Source organism: Pyxicephalus adspersus, chromosome 7 (assembly GCF_032062135.1).
Source record: "Pyxicephalus adspersus chromosome 7, UCB_Pads_2.0, whole genome shotgun sequence".
In the NCBI taxonomy this organism is placed as follows: Eukaryota; Metazoa; Chordata; class Amphibia; order Anura; family Pyxicephalidae; genus Pyxicephalus; species Pyxicephalus adspersus.
The window spans coordinates 62,443,160-62,465,586 of NC_092864.1; the positions used below are offsets into that span (position 1 = coordinate 62,443,160).

Sequence of the window (22,427 nt, forward strand, 5' to 3'; positions counted from 1 at the left end):
ATATATATATATATATATATATATATATACATATACATATCTATTTACATATTCATAAACAATCTTGAGGTGCAACATGTAATTCCAAATGGGTTCTCAAGAAAACCAGAATAACTGTTCATTATTACCATATCTCTTGGCCTTGCCAATAAAACCTGTAGCAATATTTTTTTTTCTGCCGACCAATAAGATTGCATTTGTCATTTTCCTAGTTTATTTTAAAAAAAAAAGTAAATACCCAAATGTTCTCAATAACTAACATTTATTATTTTCTTTTTACAAAATAGACACCATAAAAGATTTTATTGCAGGGTAATGGAGTTAACATAATATACACTTTTAAAGAATATAAGTATAAAAATTAGGCTAAATTATACAGTATATGTTTCTGTTGTATTATATTTTGAATATATCTGTTTTTATTATGTGGCTATAAAGTTGTTTATTTACACACTGTGTCATTCCTTTTATTTATTTTTTTACTGTCTTCTGTCTCCTAATGCCTATCTAATTTATTGACCTTCAATGGTAGTAAATTTTTACACTGTTGCAAATTCAAATATATATCAGGCCAAAATATGGGGAACACAACAGGATTGATAAATCAATGTTTTGCAAAACAGAACTAAGGATTTTATGTTAATACATTATCATACCTGTGATTTTACCTTTATAAAAAAACAAGAAGGTATCATAAGCTTTGCACACTGCTCTCTACTACTGACTGCATATATCACTTTCAGTTCATCTATATTGTGTCAAAGCGAGGCATATTAATTGGAGAATCAAGATGACCCCAACGTCTTCCAGATACAACACTGTGTGAAATACGACCATGGTTATAAAACCCATTGTGATCATAAAGATAAAATATTGCTGCAATATGTGGATTTCTGTTTGAACTCTTATGATTAATTACTAGATTTATATATTTTGGGGAAACAAAAACTAATAAATAAACATTACCAATGATGTCACACACCTCAGACATCGGTCTTTTGGTCTAATTTGATTAGCCATTGCTTATTGCCTGAAGGTACAACAGCCTCCTTGCATGAGTACAGTTATTTACCTTGAATGGGAAGAAAGATGATATTACAATATGAATGATGCCTAGGTTTATTTAGATTTAAGATGTAATTTTGTAATAATCTCAAGAGCTATTGCCTTAGGCCATGACATATAACTGTAATATCCGAAGAGTTGAATTCAACAAACACTGGCCTATAATATAATAGAAGTGCATTATTACATGAAACTTCAAAGCACACCACTTTGGCTCTGTAAAGAATGCAAAAGGCAATTTTAATTCATCTGGACTTTTAAAAGCCCATTTACTGGCATACAAATCTCGTACCTTCCTCTGACATAGGCTCAATTATTAGAGTGTCTATGGGAAACAAAGCTAGCCAGTATGTGCTTCCTCATAAAACAAAGACAAATTCACAGTTGTATACTGAATTCAGAATATACAGAATACAGTATTCATATAAATACAGTTGAAAACATCTTTGTGGCTAATATGAGGCATGATAGATTATTTAATGCATCAGGCCTAATATTGGCAGGCCAACAGAAACTGCAAACTTGTAGTCGAGCCCTTGGCTTTTCCAAATTCTGAATACCATTATATGTCTCTACTGTTTTAAAGGAACATATATTCTCTCTCTCATTCATTGTTGACCTCTTTGCATACAAAACACGTTTAACCTTTTTATACAAAGTAGATGGGATGATACTTGAAGATTTCCTGAAGAACTATCAAAAAAGTGCCCTATGAATTTTAATAAATGTAAAATATTCATGGTATAATGAAAAGAAAGAACTAAAAGCTGCCATTTACAAATCACATTCCGAGCACCTGGAGAGCCTTATCCCTGGTCCACTATGCAACATTTACCAATCCAGGGGCAGAGCCTTTGATAGTTACTTATTTGGCATCGACCACCAGTCGGTATTGGCAAGACTTTGCTCCAACTAAGGGTTGTGGAGTAATTTTTAAAGCATACACTTAAGGAACCTTTTTATGCTTGACTTATAACAAACATCTTGGGTCATCTACAAATATGTTTTGACAGTTCACACCTCATTTTTTTACAGCAAATTTGCAACAGTTTACATAACAAAGTGCATCAAATGAGTAAAGTTTACTAAGCATATAATTTTCAGATTTATAACATTTTAGGTTCAAGTATTCTGAGGATAAAATAAAGAATGGGAAGTAAGCAGAACATGGGGAGCTTTGTATGTCATTATTTTATAGAATGTGGTGAGTACTGTACATAAAAAAAAGAGCACCAGTAGTTTGAGAAGCTCACAGACATTCACAATCCAGTACAGAATACAGTATAAATAAATTAGCACACCGATCTGTTGGTTGAATATCTGTATTTTTGCATATCAACCAAGCTAAAATATGACAAATGCAGCAAATATTAAATATATAGCTATCCCTCTTACAAACCCAAGGACCCTAATATTTTGTAATCATTTGGACAAGCAGCAATATCTTTTTATTATTGTTTGTTACTACTGGTACTATTACTACTCTCACCATGTTTATCATGGAATAAGATGGCACTGGATTCCATTTTCTCAGTTTAGTTATATTTTCATTAAAACATTTTTGTTTACTTGCTCAGATACCTTCTGAGAATCACAATAGATATTCGCATTTAATGATCTGGTTTTTGAGTCGGTCAAACACCTACTGTTCAGGTAATAGACACTAACCTATAGCTTGTAACAAAAGAAGCTCTGTTCAGCTGTGTACTTCCCTTGTCTTAAAAAGATCCCTGCACCACTGCTCATGCAAGGAAGGGTCTCATTAACCAGGTTGATGGTATCATAAAAGGTCTATTATTGACTAGATAAATACATGTCCTTACATATGTTCCCTGCTTCCTGTAAACAATGATGCTGCCTTTCTCTTGCAAGTTCATGTACCCTGAGGGATACTCGGTGAACTGATCACTGTGATCTTGTGAAAGGAAGCATCTGTATCTGTGTGTTTCTAACTGGCTGTGGTCTTTGTTAGTGAAAATCTTTTATCAGAAATACATTCTTTGGAGTTAACATTCTTTTAGTCTAACCTAACCATTTAATTTATGGGCTTGTTAAAAAAGAAAGAAGCAAACTTCCAACCAATTTTATCTGGTATTTGTGCTAAATTTTTCAACAACACGGAAACTCCATTTATCTTCCTACATCTGTCTCTCGTCCTAACAACATTTGCAGGATTCCTCTTGTGCACTTTTCTTCCTCAAAACTCATTGCATCGTTACCAACCCTTCAAGTCTTTAACCATTTTGAAACATATTCTTAAAAAGCTAGCATATGATTTACCTGTCGGGGAAATCACACAAAACTGAAAAATGACCTGTGTCAGAGAAGCAAATATAGGTTTTTTAACACTTCTCCCAGACTTCCTTTGTACTTGTATTAATTCCAAAAAATGTGTGTCATTTGCACTATTGAGCTTTGTGAAAAATTGGGATTTGGACATCCCAAAGTGAAAGGAAGGGGTGACAAAAAGCATTCTGTATTTTAGCAAATTAAAGTGATGCTGGAGGTGTTGGGGAAGATGGTGGTATGTTGTTGGCCAAGTGGTAAGAAGGGGGTCAGTATGCTATCACATTGTTTTGAGTGTTCAGTTCCCAGTGTGAGAGTGTTTGATGAGGGTGATGCAGTGATAGTAGAGAATAGCTCTTGTTGGATAGTAAGAGAGAGTAGATGGAAGGCTCTACTGGCAGAAGGTTGGCAAAGAGGGCTCTTGCTTGGTAAAAGCACCCTCTTTACAACAGTACCTTAATTACACATGAAGACAGTTAAAGCGCCACAAACTTCCAAAGCACAATGTTGCTACCACACATGTAGGGCCTACAATGGTACACAGTGCCCTGTCTCCCAAAAATAAAGGTGGTATTGTATTACATGCTACTGACAATGGGCTCGATTTATTAAATCTCTCCATGGCTGGAGAGGATACACTTTTCATCAGTAAACCTGGGTAATCTGGCAAACCTGGAATTGATTTTTTCAAAGTCATTTGCTATTTGCTTGCAAATGCTTTAAAACCCAGGACCAAATCCAATCAAGGTTTGCTGGATCACCCAGCTTCACTGATGAAAGTGTATCCTCTCCAGCCTTGGAGAGCTTTAATAAATCAGACCCAATGTATGAAATATCATCATGTAAACTTGAGAGTTGTGTGAACTGAAGTTCAAGTCACACATGTGAATGTGGAATACAGTGGCAAGTTCCCAGGCATGTGTGGCTTTAAAAATAGAGACCAATAATACACACATATGCCATATGACCACATACCATATTGCTATTATGGAACCCAGATGCAATCTTGATGAAGTCCAGGGATTACTATTATTTTTTTTTTTAAATTGCCTAATATTTCTTCTATATAGTTTTACTGAACATTGAATTTCAACATAAAATTAAGAAGGGGGAAGGGACAAAATAGCCATTTCTCTTTCTGTATTGTTCCAATATAACTATGGGAAATTTATAGAGGAGGCCATCTAGAATTTAGCCAAAAATAATTTGTTTGTTGCTTTTTAGATTTACTACTTATTTGTATTAACAGAATAGTAAAATGGGGCACTGTATAAGATTCTAGCGATAATACCCAAAGGTAATTCTTAATTGAACCAGCAAGGCACACATCACCTTTATCTTTTGACCACAAATGTGCAGAAAAATATGGCTGCATTCTAAATAATGTAAGCACACTTTTTTAATCAAATCATTATAAATGTTAATCTAATCAGCAGATTACAATGCATGTACTTCTTTTTAAAAATAAGATTTTACTAAATGTTGGAGGTTGAATCATATTTTTCGTCAACAATTGTATACTAATAGACTATAATAGAATATGTGCATGCTAATGTATTTGGATACTTATAAGTAAAAGTCAGATCACGCATATTTGTAATTTTAAGGAAATTTGCCATTTCCTCTGTCCTTTAAATCATCAAATTTCTATCACAACGGATCTTACACTGCTGTATGAAAATATCTTTCACTTATAACAAATTATCCAAACATGCCTGTTTTGAATTGCATGCAAACCCTACCTTGAAAAATAATAATTACGGTAGGAATGGTAATATCAGCACTAATCTTGTATTTTTTTTATATGTTGCGTGGCGTTTTTCTGTGCATTCCTATTTCCTCTCACAGCCCTGAAGATTACTTTACATTAATGCACGAAATATACCATGCAACTGGTAGACACGGTGTAAACCTGTGGTCCCCAATATTATGAACTGTAATAGGCATTGAAACTTTAATTCTAAATTTTTTTCAATAACTTGTGCATGGGTGACCATCAACATTCCAAGAACCAGTGAGGCCAGGTATGAGTTTGTCAGACATGGCTGAACATCTGAGGTCAAAATAGGCAGCAAAGTGCAAAAGCTACCTCAGATTTATTACCGTCATAGCAGAGCTAACTTTTTGGCCAGACCACAAAGGTCATTACTTAGGGTGGTGCCTATCATAAACCAAAGGCATCCACATAAATTGGTCAAGTAGTATGCACAAAACAGTGGCAGAAGAATTAGTTTGTGAGTTTCTTTGGAAAACATGCACTGAATAGTTACAGTATATGTAATCTGTAAACCATTGTGTATTAGGCTGCATACACACGTGCAATAATTGTTGTTGGAATGGATCTTTCACAATCCTTTCCAACAACAAAAGTCGGCACAATCCATGAATGAGCCCTGTACATACAGCCTTGTTCTGCACTCTCTCCCCTTCACTTTCATTACAATTATTCCTCGTCTGTGGATCCGCCAGGACGGTCGTACAGGCGAGCACTGTACACACGCCAGATTCTCCTCCGATTATCGTACGAGAATCATCTGACATGTGTACGTAGCCTTAGTCTGGCATTAAATCAATGCTGAAAACATAACCTGAGAAACAATACACTTGCTAGGTTTCCAGTTTGTTAAAGAAAAGCACAGTTCACAAAGAGATACGTGAAAGGAATGCAGTGTGAAGATGGATTACTATCCAATACTCAATGTACCATATGTTTATAAATACTGTATGTAAGTATCATATGATGAAGATGACAAGACAGGTGCTTTCAAGTTGAAATAAAGAAATGTGCTCCTTTAACCTGGTTTCCTATCCAGAGGTATATATATATATATATATATATATATATATATATATAAAATAAAAATGAAATTTAATGCAGTTTGGAAACTTGTTTATCCAGCACTGCTCAAAGTTAATAGAGAGAAAAAAAACTATAGTGCAGATAAACTAATTTCCACCTGTTTCTGCCTACTGCATACCTGCTAAATCAATTTAGATTGATCGAATTATGTGTGCAGACTTACTTCACTGGCACATGCTACTCTATCCATTTGGGTAATTTCACAAGCACTCTTTGTGAGATGAAATAATGACACAATGGCTTTTAATTTTATTCTACATTTTTCAATTGTCTTTCAGTTTCAAAACCTTTATAGCAAAACAAAGGAGAGACATGGAAAGCTAATTCTGTTAAAAAACAAACAGCTGTCAATTTCTCACTGATGGTAGCTAAATATGAGTGAATTGCTTCTCAAATCCAGCAAAGTCTGCAAATTTTACATTTATAAATCACCATATTATTCATAAGCCAGCCTCAAATGTGGTGAATATACCCAAACTCCAGTCCAGCTGTAAAGCACCATAGTGGTAATAGACATATGATGTCCATCAAACAGCTCTGTGATCCTATATTTTGTCATTGGAAAAATCTGTATGACATGTATGAAGTATGAAGGGTAGAAATCACTACCGTGTATATCTACAAATTATAAAAAGTAATGTAAAGGGACAAAAGTTTTTTTTTTTTTTTTTTACTTTGGAGTCATTTGGAGCCAAGAGCAATAGGTAAAGATTCAGCCTTGGGGTAAATTTGGCACTTGGAATATTGCCGATGCAGTAAAAATACTGATTTTATTAGAGCACCAGAAAGCTTAATAACTCCACATGTCTCCAACGTTAAGAGTTTGTTAAACCCCTTACATGAAGACACAGTACCATCTACTGGTGTGACGTGAGTGTAAACCAAAACACTTTTTCAATTGGTATTTTAGGGGAAAAAATACTTGCATGCTTACTCACAACTTTATACATATATATTTATAGCGCTGACATCTTCTGCAGCACTGAAAAATTTGCACGACTAACTACCCTGAAAGGAGCTTACAATCTAATGATCTTAACAAAGTCATACTCCAACGTTCCTACCATAGTCGAGGGCTAGTTTGGGGAAAGCCATTTATCCTAACAGTATGTTTTTGGGATATGGGTGTAAACCAGAGTTCCTGGAGGAAATCCATGTAAACATAAGGAGAACATACCAACTCTATGCACATATCATGGACAAAAGTCAAACCTGAAAATACTAGGACTGGAAGGAAGGCAAGAGACACAGACCATTAGGCTTATATATAAATAAAAATACCATTAGTATTCTCCCCAGCCCCTTTTAGCCAGGTGGTGCACTTAAAAAAATTTCTGGGTTTCAGTAACCACACAAAAAGTAGCCGGGTGGTTACCTAAACCCAGAAATTTTTTAAAGCTGGGTGGGAAGGAATTGTAGGTGGGTGGCAGCTCCTGTATTGTGAATCAACTCCTCAGTAACCTCCCAGAAACAACAGCTGGGTGGTTATTGAAAAGTTCCGGGTGGTGTGCCCGGATTAAAGGGGCTGGGGAGAACACTGGAAACGTTGGGTGACAACATGGGGATAGCAAGGATATCATTCCAGACACTACAAACATATATCCAATTCATTTTTAAACTCTTTTAATATATAATCATTCAGCATTAAACATATGTTTAGGCTAATCTCCAACCAAATTACTTGCTCTAGTATCACAGTACATGCTTTGAGAAACTCACAGTGTGCATTAGAAGCCACAGCAAATCGGAAAGAGCCCACCTAATTTCCTGATTGGAGGACATCAAGCATCATCCCATACCTCCCATCATTGAAGTCCCTGATGCCCCCCCCCCCTTTTTTTTGTTTTGATTTCAGTTCAATCATTTAAGCTCACAATAACATGCAAATGATGCCTCATCAATGTTTTTTTTCATATGTATTCAGTCAGCTTTTCTCAGGATCCATTCCACTGCTTGAATTGTATTTTATAATAATAATTCATTACCAAGTTGAAGAGGGGGTAGGATCCAGATAAAGCTAAGATTAAGCAGATTAAAAATTGTCTTTAATTTAGTTAAATATATACTGGATGACAGGGTGAGACGCAAATGGCTCTGACTCATTAAATAAAACTATGTGTTTGAGTTTCAGATTGATCTACTAAGCTCTGTAAGCAAGTACTTTTATTTTATAATATGCATCACCCCTTTACCTTTATATATGTTTTTAGTTTGCATCATAATATATGCTAAATTACTATCCGCTTAATGTGTTGCTGCTCATGAGAGCAATATGGTTTCTAAAAGAATTGTAACCAAGCTACTCAGTTGTGGCTTTTTAAAAAGATATTTCCAATAGTAAAGGAAAGTCTGAGTATAAAGAAGCTCTCTATGCAGTAGCTGCATGCAGAGCTGAATAATCCAGAGACTGGCAAATCTCACACTCACCAATAAGTTCCACCATTCGATTGACACCTTTACATATGCTCTAATCACAAAGGTGTGAACATATTTCTAAAATATTCCTAAAAATCTCTACCACACTATGTTTGGCTTACTCAGAATGGATGTGTATAGTTTATGCAATGCACAGAAACTAAAACAAAGTCATATTTGCACATTTCTGCACACTGTCTTACTTATTAACCCTACAAGCTTTTATCACGGTGCTACTTATGCCCATTTCTATTCTCAGAATATGGCTTGTTACTGACATACAAGTCATGAACTCATTTAGAAATGGCAGCTAACATTTCATTTTGCATCATACAAGAGTCCCTAGCTAGTTACATTGGTATTTGGAAACAGACAGACAGAAAACATACACCTCTGCAATTTGACAATCTTCGGTCAGCTGCATTCTTTGGACAAAAAAGAACCAGGACTTATTTCTTAGCACGTTGCTTTATTTCTGTTTTGCCTACCTGCCAAAAGACTAAAGGTTTAACAGGGCAGAACACCAATGACTTGAAATCTAACCAGGTCCAGATGTCTGTGTGATCATCTAATCAGACAGCAAAAGCCAAGTGCTGACAACCTCCAAAACTGATTAGAAGAATTTAACGTTTTCCCAGAGAAAACAAAGATGGCTGTGGTCTGTGACAAACCAATGCATGAAAATCTGATCCCTCCCACTTGTTCCAAGTACTGTCATGTTCTTACCCTCAACAGTTCAATATCAGACTCAAGAATCTTTTAAAAACTTGTGAAACTGAGGATCAAGGGCATTTTGTGTTAAAAAAAAACCTTCTGCAATGACAAATGTTGTGTTAAACTGCACTCCGTATTAAATGGAGGAATGTCTAGAGTTGATCTTGTTAAAGAAGTAGAAAGTAGAAAGAGACAAAACTAATAATAATATCTATTATAGTTGTGTAAACCGACAACACTCAAGCAAAATATATCATAAAATATATCATACAGTATAGTATATTCAGTAAAGGACTTTGTTCTAGTGTTAGGCAGGTAATCCACAGCTGACTGTTGACATAAAGGTGGGTGAATCTTCTGTGTCACCAACATGGGTATATACAGTGCAGAATCTTTGGAATACCCAGTCTTCAAGAAGGATATTTGAAAGGGGATCATTAAAATTGGTGACTCTAAAAGGCAAGTTCTAATTTCAAAATTCTGAAAGTGGTAATGCGTCCACTTCAGGTAAAGAAAAAAAAGTGTCCAGTCCAGCTGTCATAATGTTTACAGCAACCTAAAATATTTTAGGGGAAAATACAGGTAGTCCTCAGGTTACATAGGGACTTGTTCTTAAGTTGAATTTGTATGTAAGTTGGTACATGTTTTTTAATGAATGCAATTAGGACAGGTGTTTGTCTCAACATAATATTAGGCATTGTGGTGTCAGTTACTGTATAAAATCCTCACTGTGAGTTCATCACAAACAAAACAAAACAAAAAACTTTTATGGAGTCTAGACATTTGTTAACTTCTGGAGCAAGTTGTGCTTTGATATGCAAAATGAAAAAAGTTTGTCTTGGTCATTAAAGAGTTACAAGAGGTAGAAGAACAGCTCAGCCCTTAATATCACCCCGTGATACAGGAGTGAGCAGGTTAGTCCCATTAGTATCTAGGAGTTGTCCGTATGTTGGATGTCCTTACCTCGGGGACTACCTGTATTAAATAGGATAGATATGCTCCCTATTGTAGAAGAAAGTGAATAGGACCAGGGAAAATATGGAGGAGGAAATATAATACATAACACACATTCATATTGTTTTGCATCCTGGGGGGCACTTTAACTTGATCTTCGTGGGAGCTGTGTCAAACTTTCCCTTACAAAGTTAGGGGTTCATTTACTTTGCCACTAAACATAAGAAAACCATTTCAACATAACGGTTTGAGGACAAGGTTTCTGATATACTACACTAATAATAATTAAACATATAAAAAGATGACTTAAGGTGGTTTATCCATCAAAGTATCTGATCCAATAAGAGTCCTGCAAAAGCTCTGATTCAATAACTCTCATTTTAATAATAAAACAGGAAGCTAACTTTGATTATGTAGATGGCAAGGTAAAAACGAATCATTAATACAATGAAATAAGTCCAGAAGCGAATGGTGTTAACATAAAAAAAAGAGATATGTAATGTAGCAAATCTATTCATTTTCATTTAGTAACACTTCCAATATTTTTGCCAAGAAAAGTTTTGACAGGACAAGCATAGAATCCTGTAAAAGTCATGTGATCTACATCTGTTTGCCTGTCACGGCTGCAGACAATGTAGTCAAATATTCAAAGACGGTTTTTTTGTTTTTCCATCAAAAGGCACTTATGGCTCAGTAACCTCCACCTAAACATATGTTACCAGGTCCCATAACTGAATGGGCCGTTACCAACCCTCTGCATTGAAACAAAAAGAAAATACAACACTTGCCAACAAAGACTCTTCAACTGGTCTGACATTAGTTAAGGTCTTTGTATTGTATAACAAATACACTGCATATTTTAGTCAGAAAATCTTTCTCATTTTCTACTTGCTGAAAGACACATCTTAAATTCTTGGAGAGAACCCCAGCCTAATTGCACACCCTGTCTTTTCATCCGATAAATCTTCTTCCAACCATTTTGGACAAAATAATCCAGAAAAACGGAGAAGCCAGGAAGAATAGTCTGCCCTCAGCTATGTTATACCTCACAGTAAAACATTTCACTCATTGGACTGGCACCAGCCTCTGGATAGGAAAAGGCATGATATGCCATCACAGCCTATTACTACCACAATATGTTACATTGGCTCTGCTGCAGCAAAAAGGAAATGTCAGACAAAGACAACATTCGGCTTTAATTATTATGCCTGTCCGATCCCTTCAGACAGCACCAATCTGTCTTCATAAAACATTTTACAGAATTGTGCCCCAGGTGTCCATGTTTTCAGCCAAATACCCCCTTTTTAGATTATTTACATGAGAACTGTGCTCATTAGGAGAATAATAAATGAAATGGCCTTCAACTTCCGATGATTGCAAAAGGACTTGGCCCTGTAAGTGATGATGGGCACTGGGTTTTATCTTTAGAAACAAAGGAACATGGCCCATGCCATGTCGCCTTCTACTTTATATCTTATGATGAAATTATGAAATTGCCTGAATTTGTTGATTTTTCTTGTACTCCAATTACTGTCAATGAAAACTTTCAAGGTATTATTTGGAAATTAGCTCAGTAACAAGTATTTATTACAACAAAAAACATTTGTATATCTATACTTCTAAGGCATTTCATGTTTCATTTACTATCTCTGTGTGTTTGTTGCATTACAATTAATGTATACAGGCTGTGTGTTCTGCAGCAAATATCCTCTGGAAAAAAAAAACAGTTTATACCCTGCCATCTATGCTTATTCAACAAATGTTCAAATTCTCTAAACAGAGATAAGGGGCATTTGTAACTTTAACACACGTGTATTATGTTATGCAAGGATTCTGTCTCTTTTATGTCTTTAGAGATAAAAAGCTGGTTATCTTGCATGGACAGCAGCCTGGCTAACACATTCCAACTGGTAACAAAAGACATCGATAACTCTCAGCATTCATCTTGCAGTAGGTTGTGTAAGCTATAGAAAGGAATTGCTCAGTCACAACACAATACAAGACTATCAAGTTGTTTAATAGGAATTTTAAACATCTGTATTTTAGTAGCATTTTGCCACTTGGTACAATGCAAAGCAAGCACCTTTGCAAGTCTTACATCTACAATACACCATAAGATGACATTTATATTCATTGTAAAAGAATGTTATGTTCTTGTGTGAAATTCATACACAGAGGAAGATTTTGCCTACCGAACAATACTGATTCTACACTTAGGGTGGTGATACATATCAATAGGATTTTAGTCACTGGAAACTCATCCATACCACAATTTGTACATGAAAATAAATACTTGCTCTGTATACTCATATTTTCCTTTATTTCCTTTTTATGGATGTTCCCTTTGCCATATTAATCTATTTACACCCATTTGTTTTCATTGTCCTGCTTACTACCATAGGTTGTGAATGCATAAAGCCTGCTGTACATAAACAAAATTAATCAAAGGTTTTGTATTTATTTAATAATAAAAAAATACTTTTGTAAAGCTTAACTCTAAGGCTACGTACACACATCAGATTAGCTTTTGAGATTTTCGCTTCAGGGCTGGTATAGGACGAGAATCTGACGTGTGAATGTCCTTCAGGATCTGTCCTGGCGGATCCATAAACGATGAACGACTGCAATACAAAGGAAGAGGAGGGAGCACAGCGGGGTGCCGCTCACTCGTTCTCTCCCCTCTCCTCTCCATAGAGCAGAATGGTTCTGTATGTACAGTGCTCGTTCATGCATCGTTCAGTCTTTTGTTTTTGGAAAAAATCGTAAAAGATCTTTTCCAACGACAAAAGTCTAATGTGTGTACACAGCTTAACACTCCCCTTCCCCTCATCTGTTATGTCAGACCTCAGATCAGAGGTTGAAGCAACCTTCACCACAAGCATCAGTCACCCACTGAACTGGCATGGCTGCACAGTACTACACAACTAAAATGTCTTTCACATTTTTGAGATGCAAAATGCACTTATCCTACCTTATCGAAATCACAAGCAGGCATCAAATATCTGGGAGAATGAATTATATCACAATACTTTAAAGCTGATCAGTGAATGGTTTGAGGCAGGCATGTCACAATGTGATTTGACATGGTGTCTGTATTTATTAGAATAGTTCTTGTTGCACTAGTGCTCTAGAATAGGTAAGGAAAAGAGCAAAAACCTGGGTGAAGAGACCTAGTGATGACTTATCTTAAGGGGAGAACCATAATAATGGGGCAGATTTATCCATTTAATTTTTCGCTTTGTTTTTCCAGAATGATAATTTTGGGCTTCTCAGGGACTACCCTGCTCCTCTGCACACATCTACTAGGACCTGGAGACAATACACGTATACCTGAGGTTCCCCTAAATAGATTTTTTTCTCAATATCATTTCTATTGGGACCCTTACTAGACATATTGAAACTACCATTCCTATGATTGGGGAGATGTTGCTATCACCTCACTTAAAATCAAATTTGGAGGCACCATTTCCTCCCTACGTTTGCAATTAAGGTTGCCATCTACCCTACAAGACCATAACCTTTACCCCTGAGGAAGCCTTTTACCCCGAAACGTGCACACAGCGATCAACATGAATAAATGATTGGGGGTTTTAATATCTGTATGGCAAGGAGTTTACATGATTGACTAGATGTTTTATGTCTAGAGCCCCCTAGGGCCAAAGTGTGATTGCTTATACCACAAGAAATTATTGTGGTCTAAGTTGAACATATTATGTTAAAGTGCCTCTTAGGGCCAATTTGATACTGCTTGGACCACAAGAAATTATTGTGGCCAATCTTTGAAACTGCTATGTTTTTTTTCCGTTTATATTTGTTATTGTTTATTGCAAATATAATATAACATTTTTTTGTGCCAAATAAACCCTGCTTTTTATCTTCTTTCTTGTCCTTCATTCTATTGAACAAGGGTTGGCACCCAGTTCTATAAAAACTCACAATATACTACAACCACTACTGACACTCTAAAATACTTTAACCACTCAATAGTCATCAGAATATAATTTAAGCTAGCCGAAAACAGCTGTCTATAGCCAGCTTTGGATAAAGCATACAAGACAGCACAATAATTATTTTTATACCTGCACAGGAAAAAAAAAAGCTGAATTACTGTAGATCTTCATAGAAATGTAATTGGATGAGGCTGACACAAAGCACTAAAAAAAATTAAAAAAATACAATAAAAACAAGCCAAAGGGTGCTTTGCTTACCCTCTGTCAAAACAGCGTATGGCTTTATTGTTTTATGTGCAAGATGCATTTTACACAATAATTTTACCGGCAGCGAAAAGGTTACGTCTAGAGAGATGTACTCTAATATCTGAAATCTGGCTGACTCCTATGTGAAATTCCAGTTTTCATTCTTTACTGGACAAACAATCCAGCTTGGAAATGCTACAGAATGCTGCTGGGTAGTGTTTACAGCCCTGGGGATGCAGATGAATTCAAATGCATTGCAAACAGCTGGTTTGAGAGACCAACTGTCTCAGAGGTGCAAGAATGGGGAAGGAGGTGATGGAGCTATAAACACAGCCAGCATGAAGGTCAGTGTGAAAGCCGAGGCCATCTGTCGTCTGGGGTGCACTGAATTCTGGTGGCCTGGCTCAGTTATTTCCCAGTGAGTGACAGCTTCTCTCCCAGGAGAAAAGAGAGAAAGGGAACCACATGTTGGTTTAGGCTTGGAAATATGGGATGTGCACAGTAGAGAGCTAAATGTTAACAAATTAATGATTAAAACCCTACATTCACTTGGTCTTTCTAGAAAATAGAAATTTAAGGAAAAGTAGACAGCTGCATACCTATTTAATAAGGCTGTAGAAACTGCAGAGACAGAGCAACATGCAAACAGACAATGTAGCTGATTCAGTTTCTTCAATTAATATTTAGAGCAGAAAACTAAAATCTGATTGGTTGGAATAGTTAGGTACACTTTGTACAGCTATTTAATTTATTGCCATATATAAAAACAATAAATCACTTTATATTTCTTTCACATTAGAATGTATTTAATTTACTTTGGAATTAGAAGTAACACAGTCTGCTTAGAAGTTTGTTGTAAGGAAAATGAAAAAATTCAATGCCTACCTGTTCCCTACCCACAGTACTAATCTTTGTGGTCTTTAGAATACAGCTGCCAAAGAACTTTCCACATCAGACTTGTGTCCAGGTGTGTAGGACAATGATGCCAGCATCCACCAGCCCCTATGCCAATACCCCCTATGTGTCCTGTAATGATGTAGGGGAGTTGGCAGCTGGGACTACAGAGTGAGACGCACACAGGTTTAGGACAGGTTTAAGTTTGAAAATAGCTGAAATATGCCTACCTCAATGAGTACATAATAAAGTTACAATTACTAAAAGATTCTTTAAATATTTAAGAACACTGTATAAAATAATAAATAAATATGGACAGGGATACATGATGCTACTTTTTGTGCTTTAAAGTTCATATCATCAGAAATACATATGTAGGCCAAAAAATAGTATATATAACACACACACACACATTACAGTGTCCCCAGCAATCAGTCAGAATTCATCAGTAAAATGGAAGCCTAACCCCAGCCCATTTGCAAGTGTTTAATGCTAATTTTTGTTGAAAGGTAGAGTAAAAGGAGCTTTTTGCCTCTCTTTTGCAGATTCCCTATAATGCAAGACTAGTAGTTCTGCACTGTAAGTGGGGAAGAGCCTACCCACAACCTGGATTATCAGAGGGAAGAACAGTGTGCTGGCTGCCCAATGAGTGAAGGATATGGTAAAGTCAAAGAAACAACCCTTGAAATTCTTTAGTCCAACTGCAAAAGTAGGCAGAGTAAGTGTAGAGTGCCAAGATATGATCTAAAATTTTCTAATATTCAAGCAAATACAAGGTAAAATTTCACATGGTCCGTAAAGCTCCTTGTATGTGTCCCAAAAGACTGGGAAATTGTCAGCTATATGCAAAACAAACGGACATAGGGCACACAACCCAGTGTATAACATTATTTTATTAAAAATATTGCCATTGCACTCACAGGGTCCAGCCAGGTAGGTATTATCATCTCAGACTCCAGAAAGTTTAATTTCAGAACCCATGGCTAGCAGGTAGATGGATAGTATATCAGTTTATCAAGACAGTATATCCTCTGGCACAATAGGCATGTTACTATGGCCATAACACAGGAGACCATATGGTATACAATCCCTCTACCCACCGGCTGCAGGTTATGGACTCCTAAATTCTGGAGACTGTTGAGAGCCGTACTTACCCAGACCATGTGAACACGTTGACCATATGTTTTTATTTATAAAATGTATGTTATGAAAATTGAATAGGTTGCACCTTCTGCCTCTTTTAAGTCTGCTTTGCATCAGATTGCTTGTCCCCACACTTACCTGGACAGTAACTTTCAAACTTTGATCAGTAGTGTGAGAAGATCCTGGATGAAAATCAGGCACTGGTCCCATGGTTGGGTCACTGCTCCGTCTCACCAGCAGAGGGGTTCCTACAGCGAAGGAGAAAACAATCAGATAATTATTTCAATCAAATTATGCTTTGCAATCTGTACAGCAACCTCCTAAAATATTATGTTTCTTAGTCTGTGTCATGTGGTCACTGCAAGACAAAAAGTACCGTATGTCCTTTTGTAAAAATAAACATAAGACACTGAACATAACAAGAAATATCTTTTAGCTGTCTGGTAAATGTTAATGCTTCTCATTTGAACCCATCATCTTACAGAAAGAAAATAAATGGATTAAGCAACAGAATTTCAGTGGTTAGAAGGTCAATAGCCATTTAAAATTTCCAATGCCATCCGAAGCCTACCTGTGCTAGTCATAAGAATATATTAAATACCAATAAAACAAATTGAGTTAATTTAATGTGAAGGCTGGGATGGAAACCAATAAAGCTGATCCATTATGAGCTGAAAAAGCTTTTCCACTGTGAGCTTTAAAACAGCTACAGTGTGTAACTGTGCTTAGCCACTGACATAAAAAGGATTACATGGGGGAGCACCTTGTTTCCATGCATTTAGTTACAGTATATTGATTATTCATTGTTAAAAAAAATATGACATGGACATCTGAAAAAATAAAATCAATTCCAAGAGGCTTACATGCTAGAAATAAACTTTAAAGGTGTTAAAAAGGCTTTGGTGTCTAGGAATCACACAGGACAAAAATTAGCATTCAATGACTATAACTTCCGTAACCACACCATGGATGTGAATTCATTAAAGAAATCACAATTTCCCATTTAGGCTCAAGAGCTTCATTATCCTAACTGGTAGCTTTGCAGGATATATGACAGCTTGTTTGCATAATGACAGTGAACATTTTTTTTTAAGAGATGAAAAAGAACGGCCGGCAAATAACAGAAAATTAACATATTTTAAGTGTAATGTGTAACCGCTATTTATGTTGTTTAGAACAAAGAAATAACCTGATCTCTAGCTGTACACTTTCAGCTTCTCTTCGTACAACAAAATCTACTTTAATTTTTAACATGTTTTTCTACATCAAATCTTAGTGCCCTAATCTGAAGGTAAACACTAAGATAAGTGTCACACAGTCCTATTGAATCCCAGCAGAATAAATGCTGAAATCTAAGCAGATAGAACACAAATGTATGGACTCTGTGTTGGGGATAAATAAAATATGTATCTTTTTTAAATTTCAAACAGTAAAAGCACTTAAATGTAACTTAGTATCAGTCTCTGACAGTCCCTGTACAGCAGAGCTTATACCTGGGAAGAAAAAAGAAGTACAAGGAGCCAGTCGTTTGTGCTGTAGTGCTCATATTCTAACGAGGGACACAATGGTAGGAGAAAACAGGATGAAAGAGAGTGAAAGAGAGATGAGCTCATTAATCTGATGTTTCTCCTTTTTCATGTCTAATCACAAACTGGGGGATATACAAGTCCTACAAGTGTTGCTAGAGCAGAAAAATGTCAGGCATTCTGCACACAAGCACATAAATGGGGAAAAAAGACTTTTTCACCTAGTCTTGGTCACAAGAAGATGCCGACAAATTCAACAATTCATGTGAAATAAAATGTCTGCTAAAAATAAAAAAGGTGTTATCACTAAATCATCATTTGAAAATGCTAGGTGACTGCCATACATGTCCTTCAATTTTAAAGGTCCTGACCAAGAACAGGTAGTCAGTGAAGACAGTCTCCGATGTGCATGACTTTTCTGGGGCAAAAAAAAATTAAAAATAATATATAAATTAAAAAAAATAGGAGCCTAAGTGTATTTCTGTAAAGATATTTCTTTAGGATACTAGAAATGAAATTGCACAAATACATTACAAGAGAACAATCAATCAAAAAAGTTTAGACAACTAAGTCAATTCAATTTCTGGGATACCAAACCAAACAGGATTCAAAATATACTTTTAAGGCAGATACAGTAAACCAAAATATATGAAAACATGCAATTCAATACAATAATGTTAAAAATACAAATTGTTAAAAAAAAAACTCCCAAGAAATCTAGTAAAAATCCTAAATCTTCCTTAACGCGATTCACAGACAAAAGCTGCTTCCTCAGGAGACTGACTGAGATATGTTACAATGATACAATAAATCTAACCTCCTCATGATTCCTTAGACCTGGTATAAAAACAGGGAACAAGGGGCAGATAGACAGATTTTTCCACAGCGCAGGTAAGTACTAATTTAGTTTAAATGAATAGTAATAATCCAAATCCATGTATATACTAGGGGTCAACACTCACTCATTTCACTGTAAACATTCCCTATGCATCAATATATACCACCATTGTGAGATACATTTTAATATGTGATTTAACATATCATAACATATAGATTATACCATAACATAAAAATCATGCTGCTGTTATCATATTTTGGAAGGCAAACTCAACACAAGATTTGTTTTGTATCAATAAAAAAAGAATAAAAAAAGAAAAAGAAAACAAATCTAGGAAAATATGTATCTATTGAATAAAAAAAAATCTAAAGATTAGAAAAGAAAACTATGTGCACAGCTGCAGAAAACAGTTTAGGTTTATGAGCATTTCAGAAATATAAACATTCAGACCCCCTCCCTGTATGATTCAGCTGTTCTGGCCAACTATTTGAATGTTACATAAAAACAAAAGTTTGGAATACATACTGACATCAGTTCTCCCTGGTGACCTACCTGCTCAATACTTTTTAACTTATGCATTACCAGATATAGCAAAAAGCTACAGTGATATTACTTTTTTTTTATTAGAAAAAAAATCTGGTTACATATATGGATCCCCGGACCCCCCCCCCCACACATCATCAAGTATTAAGGGTATATTACATTTGGTAGCTGTAGAAATATGAAGTACTTGAATGACAGTTTGAGATTAAACATTTACTGGATTAAACAAAATAGTGCAGAGATAATATTCTTCTGTCAAATCTTTACAGATAAAATGAAAGGTCAGGCTGAATTATATCAGATAGTAGAGGTTACACTTATGTGAAAAACAATGTACACCTTCTTTCAAATCTAAACAGAAAAAAAAACTTGAAGTGATCATTTTATGTTTACAGGTAGTCTCCAGGTTACATAGGAGATAAGGACTGTAGTTTTGTTCTTAAGTTGAATGGTGTCAGTTACTGTATAAAATCCTCACTGTGAGTTAATCACAAATAAATAAAAAAAAAAATTCTTTATGGAGCCTAGACATTCATTAACTTCTGCAGCAAGCTGTGCTTTGAAATGCAAAAAAGAAATAACTGCAGTTTGTTTTGGTCATTAAAGAGTTACAGAGGCTGCAGAAAGAGCTCACCCCCCTAAGATCACCCACAACCTCAGCTGTGTTTAGCAAAAGATTTCTTCTGCAAGCCATCCAAACCGACCCCCTCCAAGCCTCCGTCCTGCACAGGAGCGAGCAGGGAAGCCATGTTCGTATCTAGGAGTCGTCCGTATCTCAGATGTCCTTAACCCGAGGACTACCTGTATCTTTACCACTCTCTCATCTTCTTTTACATTGCTGTGGAGAAATTTTTGATGAAGGACCTGCTTGGCTAAATCTTTTTTTAATTTTTGGGTTTATTTCAGTTTTAAAGTCCTGTTATAGTATTTTGATTAAAAAGAGGTCTGGCCTAAATCTTGCAACATCTTTTTCAGGCATTCTGTTGCAGATTTGCCAGCGTGTTTGGGATCACTGTCCTGTTGCATGACCCATTTTTGACCAAGCTTTAGCTGTCGCACAGATGGCTTCTCATTTGACTTTAGAAAACTTAGGTAAACAGATGACTTTATGGTCAACTCAATGGCTACAAGGTGCCCAGGTCCAGTGGCTGCAAAACAATCCTAAATCATAACCCCTCAACCACCATACTTGACAGTTGGTATGAGGTGTTTGTGCTGATTTGATGTGTTTGGTCTTCGTCAAATGTGGGGCTGTGCATTATAGCCGAACATCTCCTCTTTGGACTCATTTTTCCAAAGGACATTGCTCCAGAAGTTTTGCGGTTTGTTAATTTCCACTTAGTATAAACAAAATAAAAAGGGCACAACTCCTTTCTAAACGTTTAGTTCTAGGCCAGCCCCAAAAAATCAAATGTTTGTGAATAAATTAAAAGTTATCCAAAGCATTCTCTTTGCCTATCTTTTCATTTACTTGTTCTGTTCCAACATACTATACAAACCTAAACTGTGATGTAATGTTCTTTTTAGAGAGAAGCTTTTCTCATGGCAAGCCTCCTAAACAAGTCTTACTTGCTCAGTCTTCTTCTAATTGTACTGTCAATTAATCTTAAGATTCAACATAATACCTACGTCTGTAAAGTCTAAGACATAACTCTTGTGTATTTTGCAATTTCTCAAGGCATTGCACCTTGGAATGAATTTGCTGGGACAGCAAATCCTGGGAAGATTGGCAAAGGTCTTGAATATTTTCTACTGCAGCACAATGGACTTCAGATTGTTAAGCCTTTTAACCCTTACCAGATGGAAAGTAAAAATTGTTTTTTTAGGATAACAGCTAATGCCTTAACTCTTTGACATTGTGTTAGAAACACCTGAATGCTTCAGACCAACAAGCTGCCCAAACTTCAATTTCTATAGCAGAGGTAACATTTGCCCTGATCAATTCATCAGGTTCATTTCATTAGCAGCTTCTGGCTGCTACTTGCCTTCTTTATCCTATGGAAGTGGTAAGGATGTATTAATTTGTCACACACTGCATTTTGACTTCGTCATTGTACAAATTAAAAATGACACAGTCTAACATGTTATGTGGCGTTGTTCATCTGAGTTTGTATTTACCTGCTAATGATCAGATATTTTTTTCTTTATATAATATTATGTCCCAATACACAAAACCTTAGAATTGTGTACCTTAGAGGGTGTCCTTTCTTTTTACCATAACTTCATAAAATAAAAGTACATTATATTATGCATAATTTAAACACAGGTATGGTAAAAAAGTATTTGAAGGCACAATTATTTGTGATGTATGAGTCTAAACACCAATAAAGAATGTTAGGCTTTAATAAAGCAAAAGCAAAGCTAGTCACAACTAAGACTAAATACTAAACTGAACCTCAAGATAGTGAAAGAGAAAATAAAGGTGACTGCACAATGACTACATACATTTCATAGATGCTGCCATTAAAGTAGATATCACACAAAAAAGTGGCCAGTACACTGTTGTATTGTACATTTGTACAATAATACTCAAACGCTCGACTGAATTTTAATTTAATCAGAAAACTTATCGCATTTTCCTTTTGTTACTTTATTGCTGAATAAATTGGGAAGATCTCTACGATATTTTATATTATATGTTCTCCCAGCAAAATCTAATTAACAGGTAGATTAGGTTATCTCACATCAGGTTGATCAAAAAAAAAAAATGTATCAGCCTCCCAAATAGTTCCATCACACATAAATGACAGGTTGTTTTGACTAGCAAAGCTTCCAACATATTTGCAAAGAATGGGAGGGTAATCTCTACCCCCACAAATTCCCTACAGGTTGAACAATATGATTGGCAACCTTGTTTCTCAATAGAAATATACAGGACCAAAAAGGGGATTTGCCTGTCAGCACAGCCCTATATTCAGTCAAGACACAAGTTTTTGGGAGGCTGCTGCAGGTAAGCACAGACACACAAGTGTTTGCACCATACATCTGCAGCT

General features: G+C 35.8%; 1 protein-coding gene and 1 long non-coding RNA gene across 6 annotated transcripts in view; one reads left to right on the top strand and one right to left on the bottom strand.

Moving 5' to 3' along the window:
* PARD3B (par-3 family cell polarity regulator beta) overlaps nucleotides 1-22,427 on the bottom strand; it is a 520,784-nt gene that overhangs the window by 480,639 nt on the left and 17,718 nt on the right. For all 5 annotated transcript variants that reach the window (XM_072418720.1, XM_072418718.1, XM_072418717.1 and 2 more), the window contains exon 2: nucleotides 16,666-16,775. In XM_072418720.1, coding sequence (XP_072274821.1) covers nucleotides 16,666-16,737 — 72 coding nt within the window. In that variant the 5' untranslated portion in view covers nucleotides 16,738-16,775. The remainder of the gene's footprint in view (nucleotides 1-16,665; nucleotides 16,776-22,427) is intronic.
* Nucleotides 14,737-17,384, top strand: LOC140335785 (uncharacterized). The gene is made up of 3 exons (XR_011921757.1): nucleotides 14,737-14,834; nucleotides 15,930-16,102; nucleotides 16,695-17,384. It is a non-coding gene; the product is annotated as an uncharacterized lncRNA (long non-coding RNA).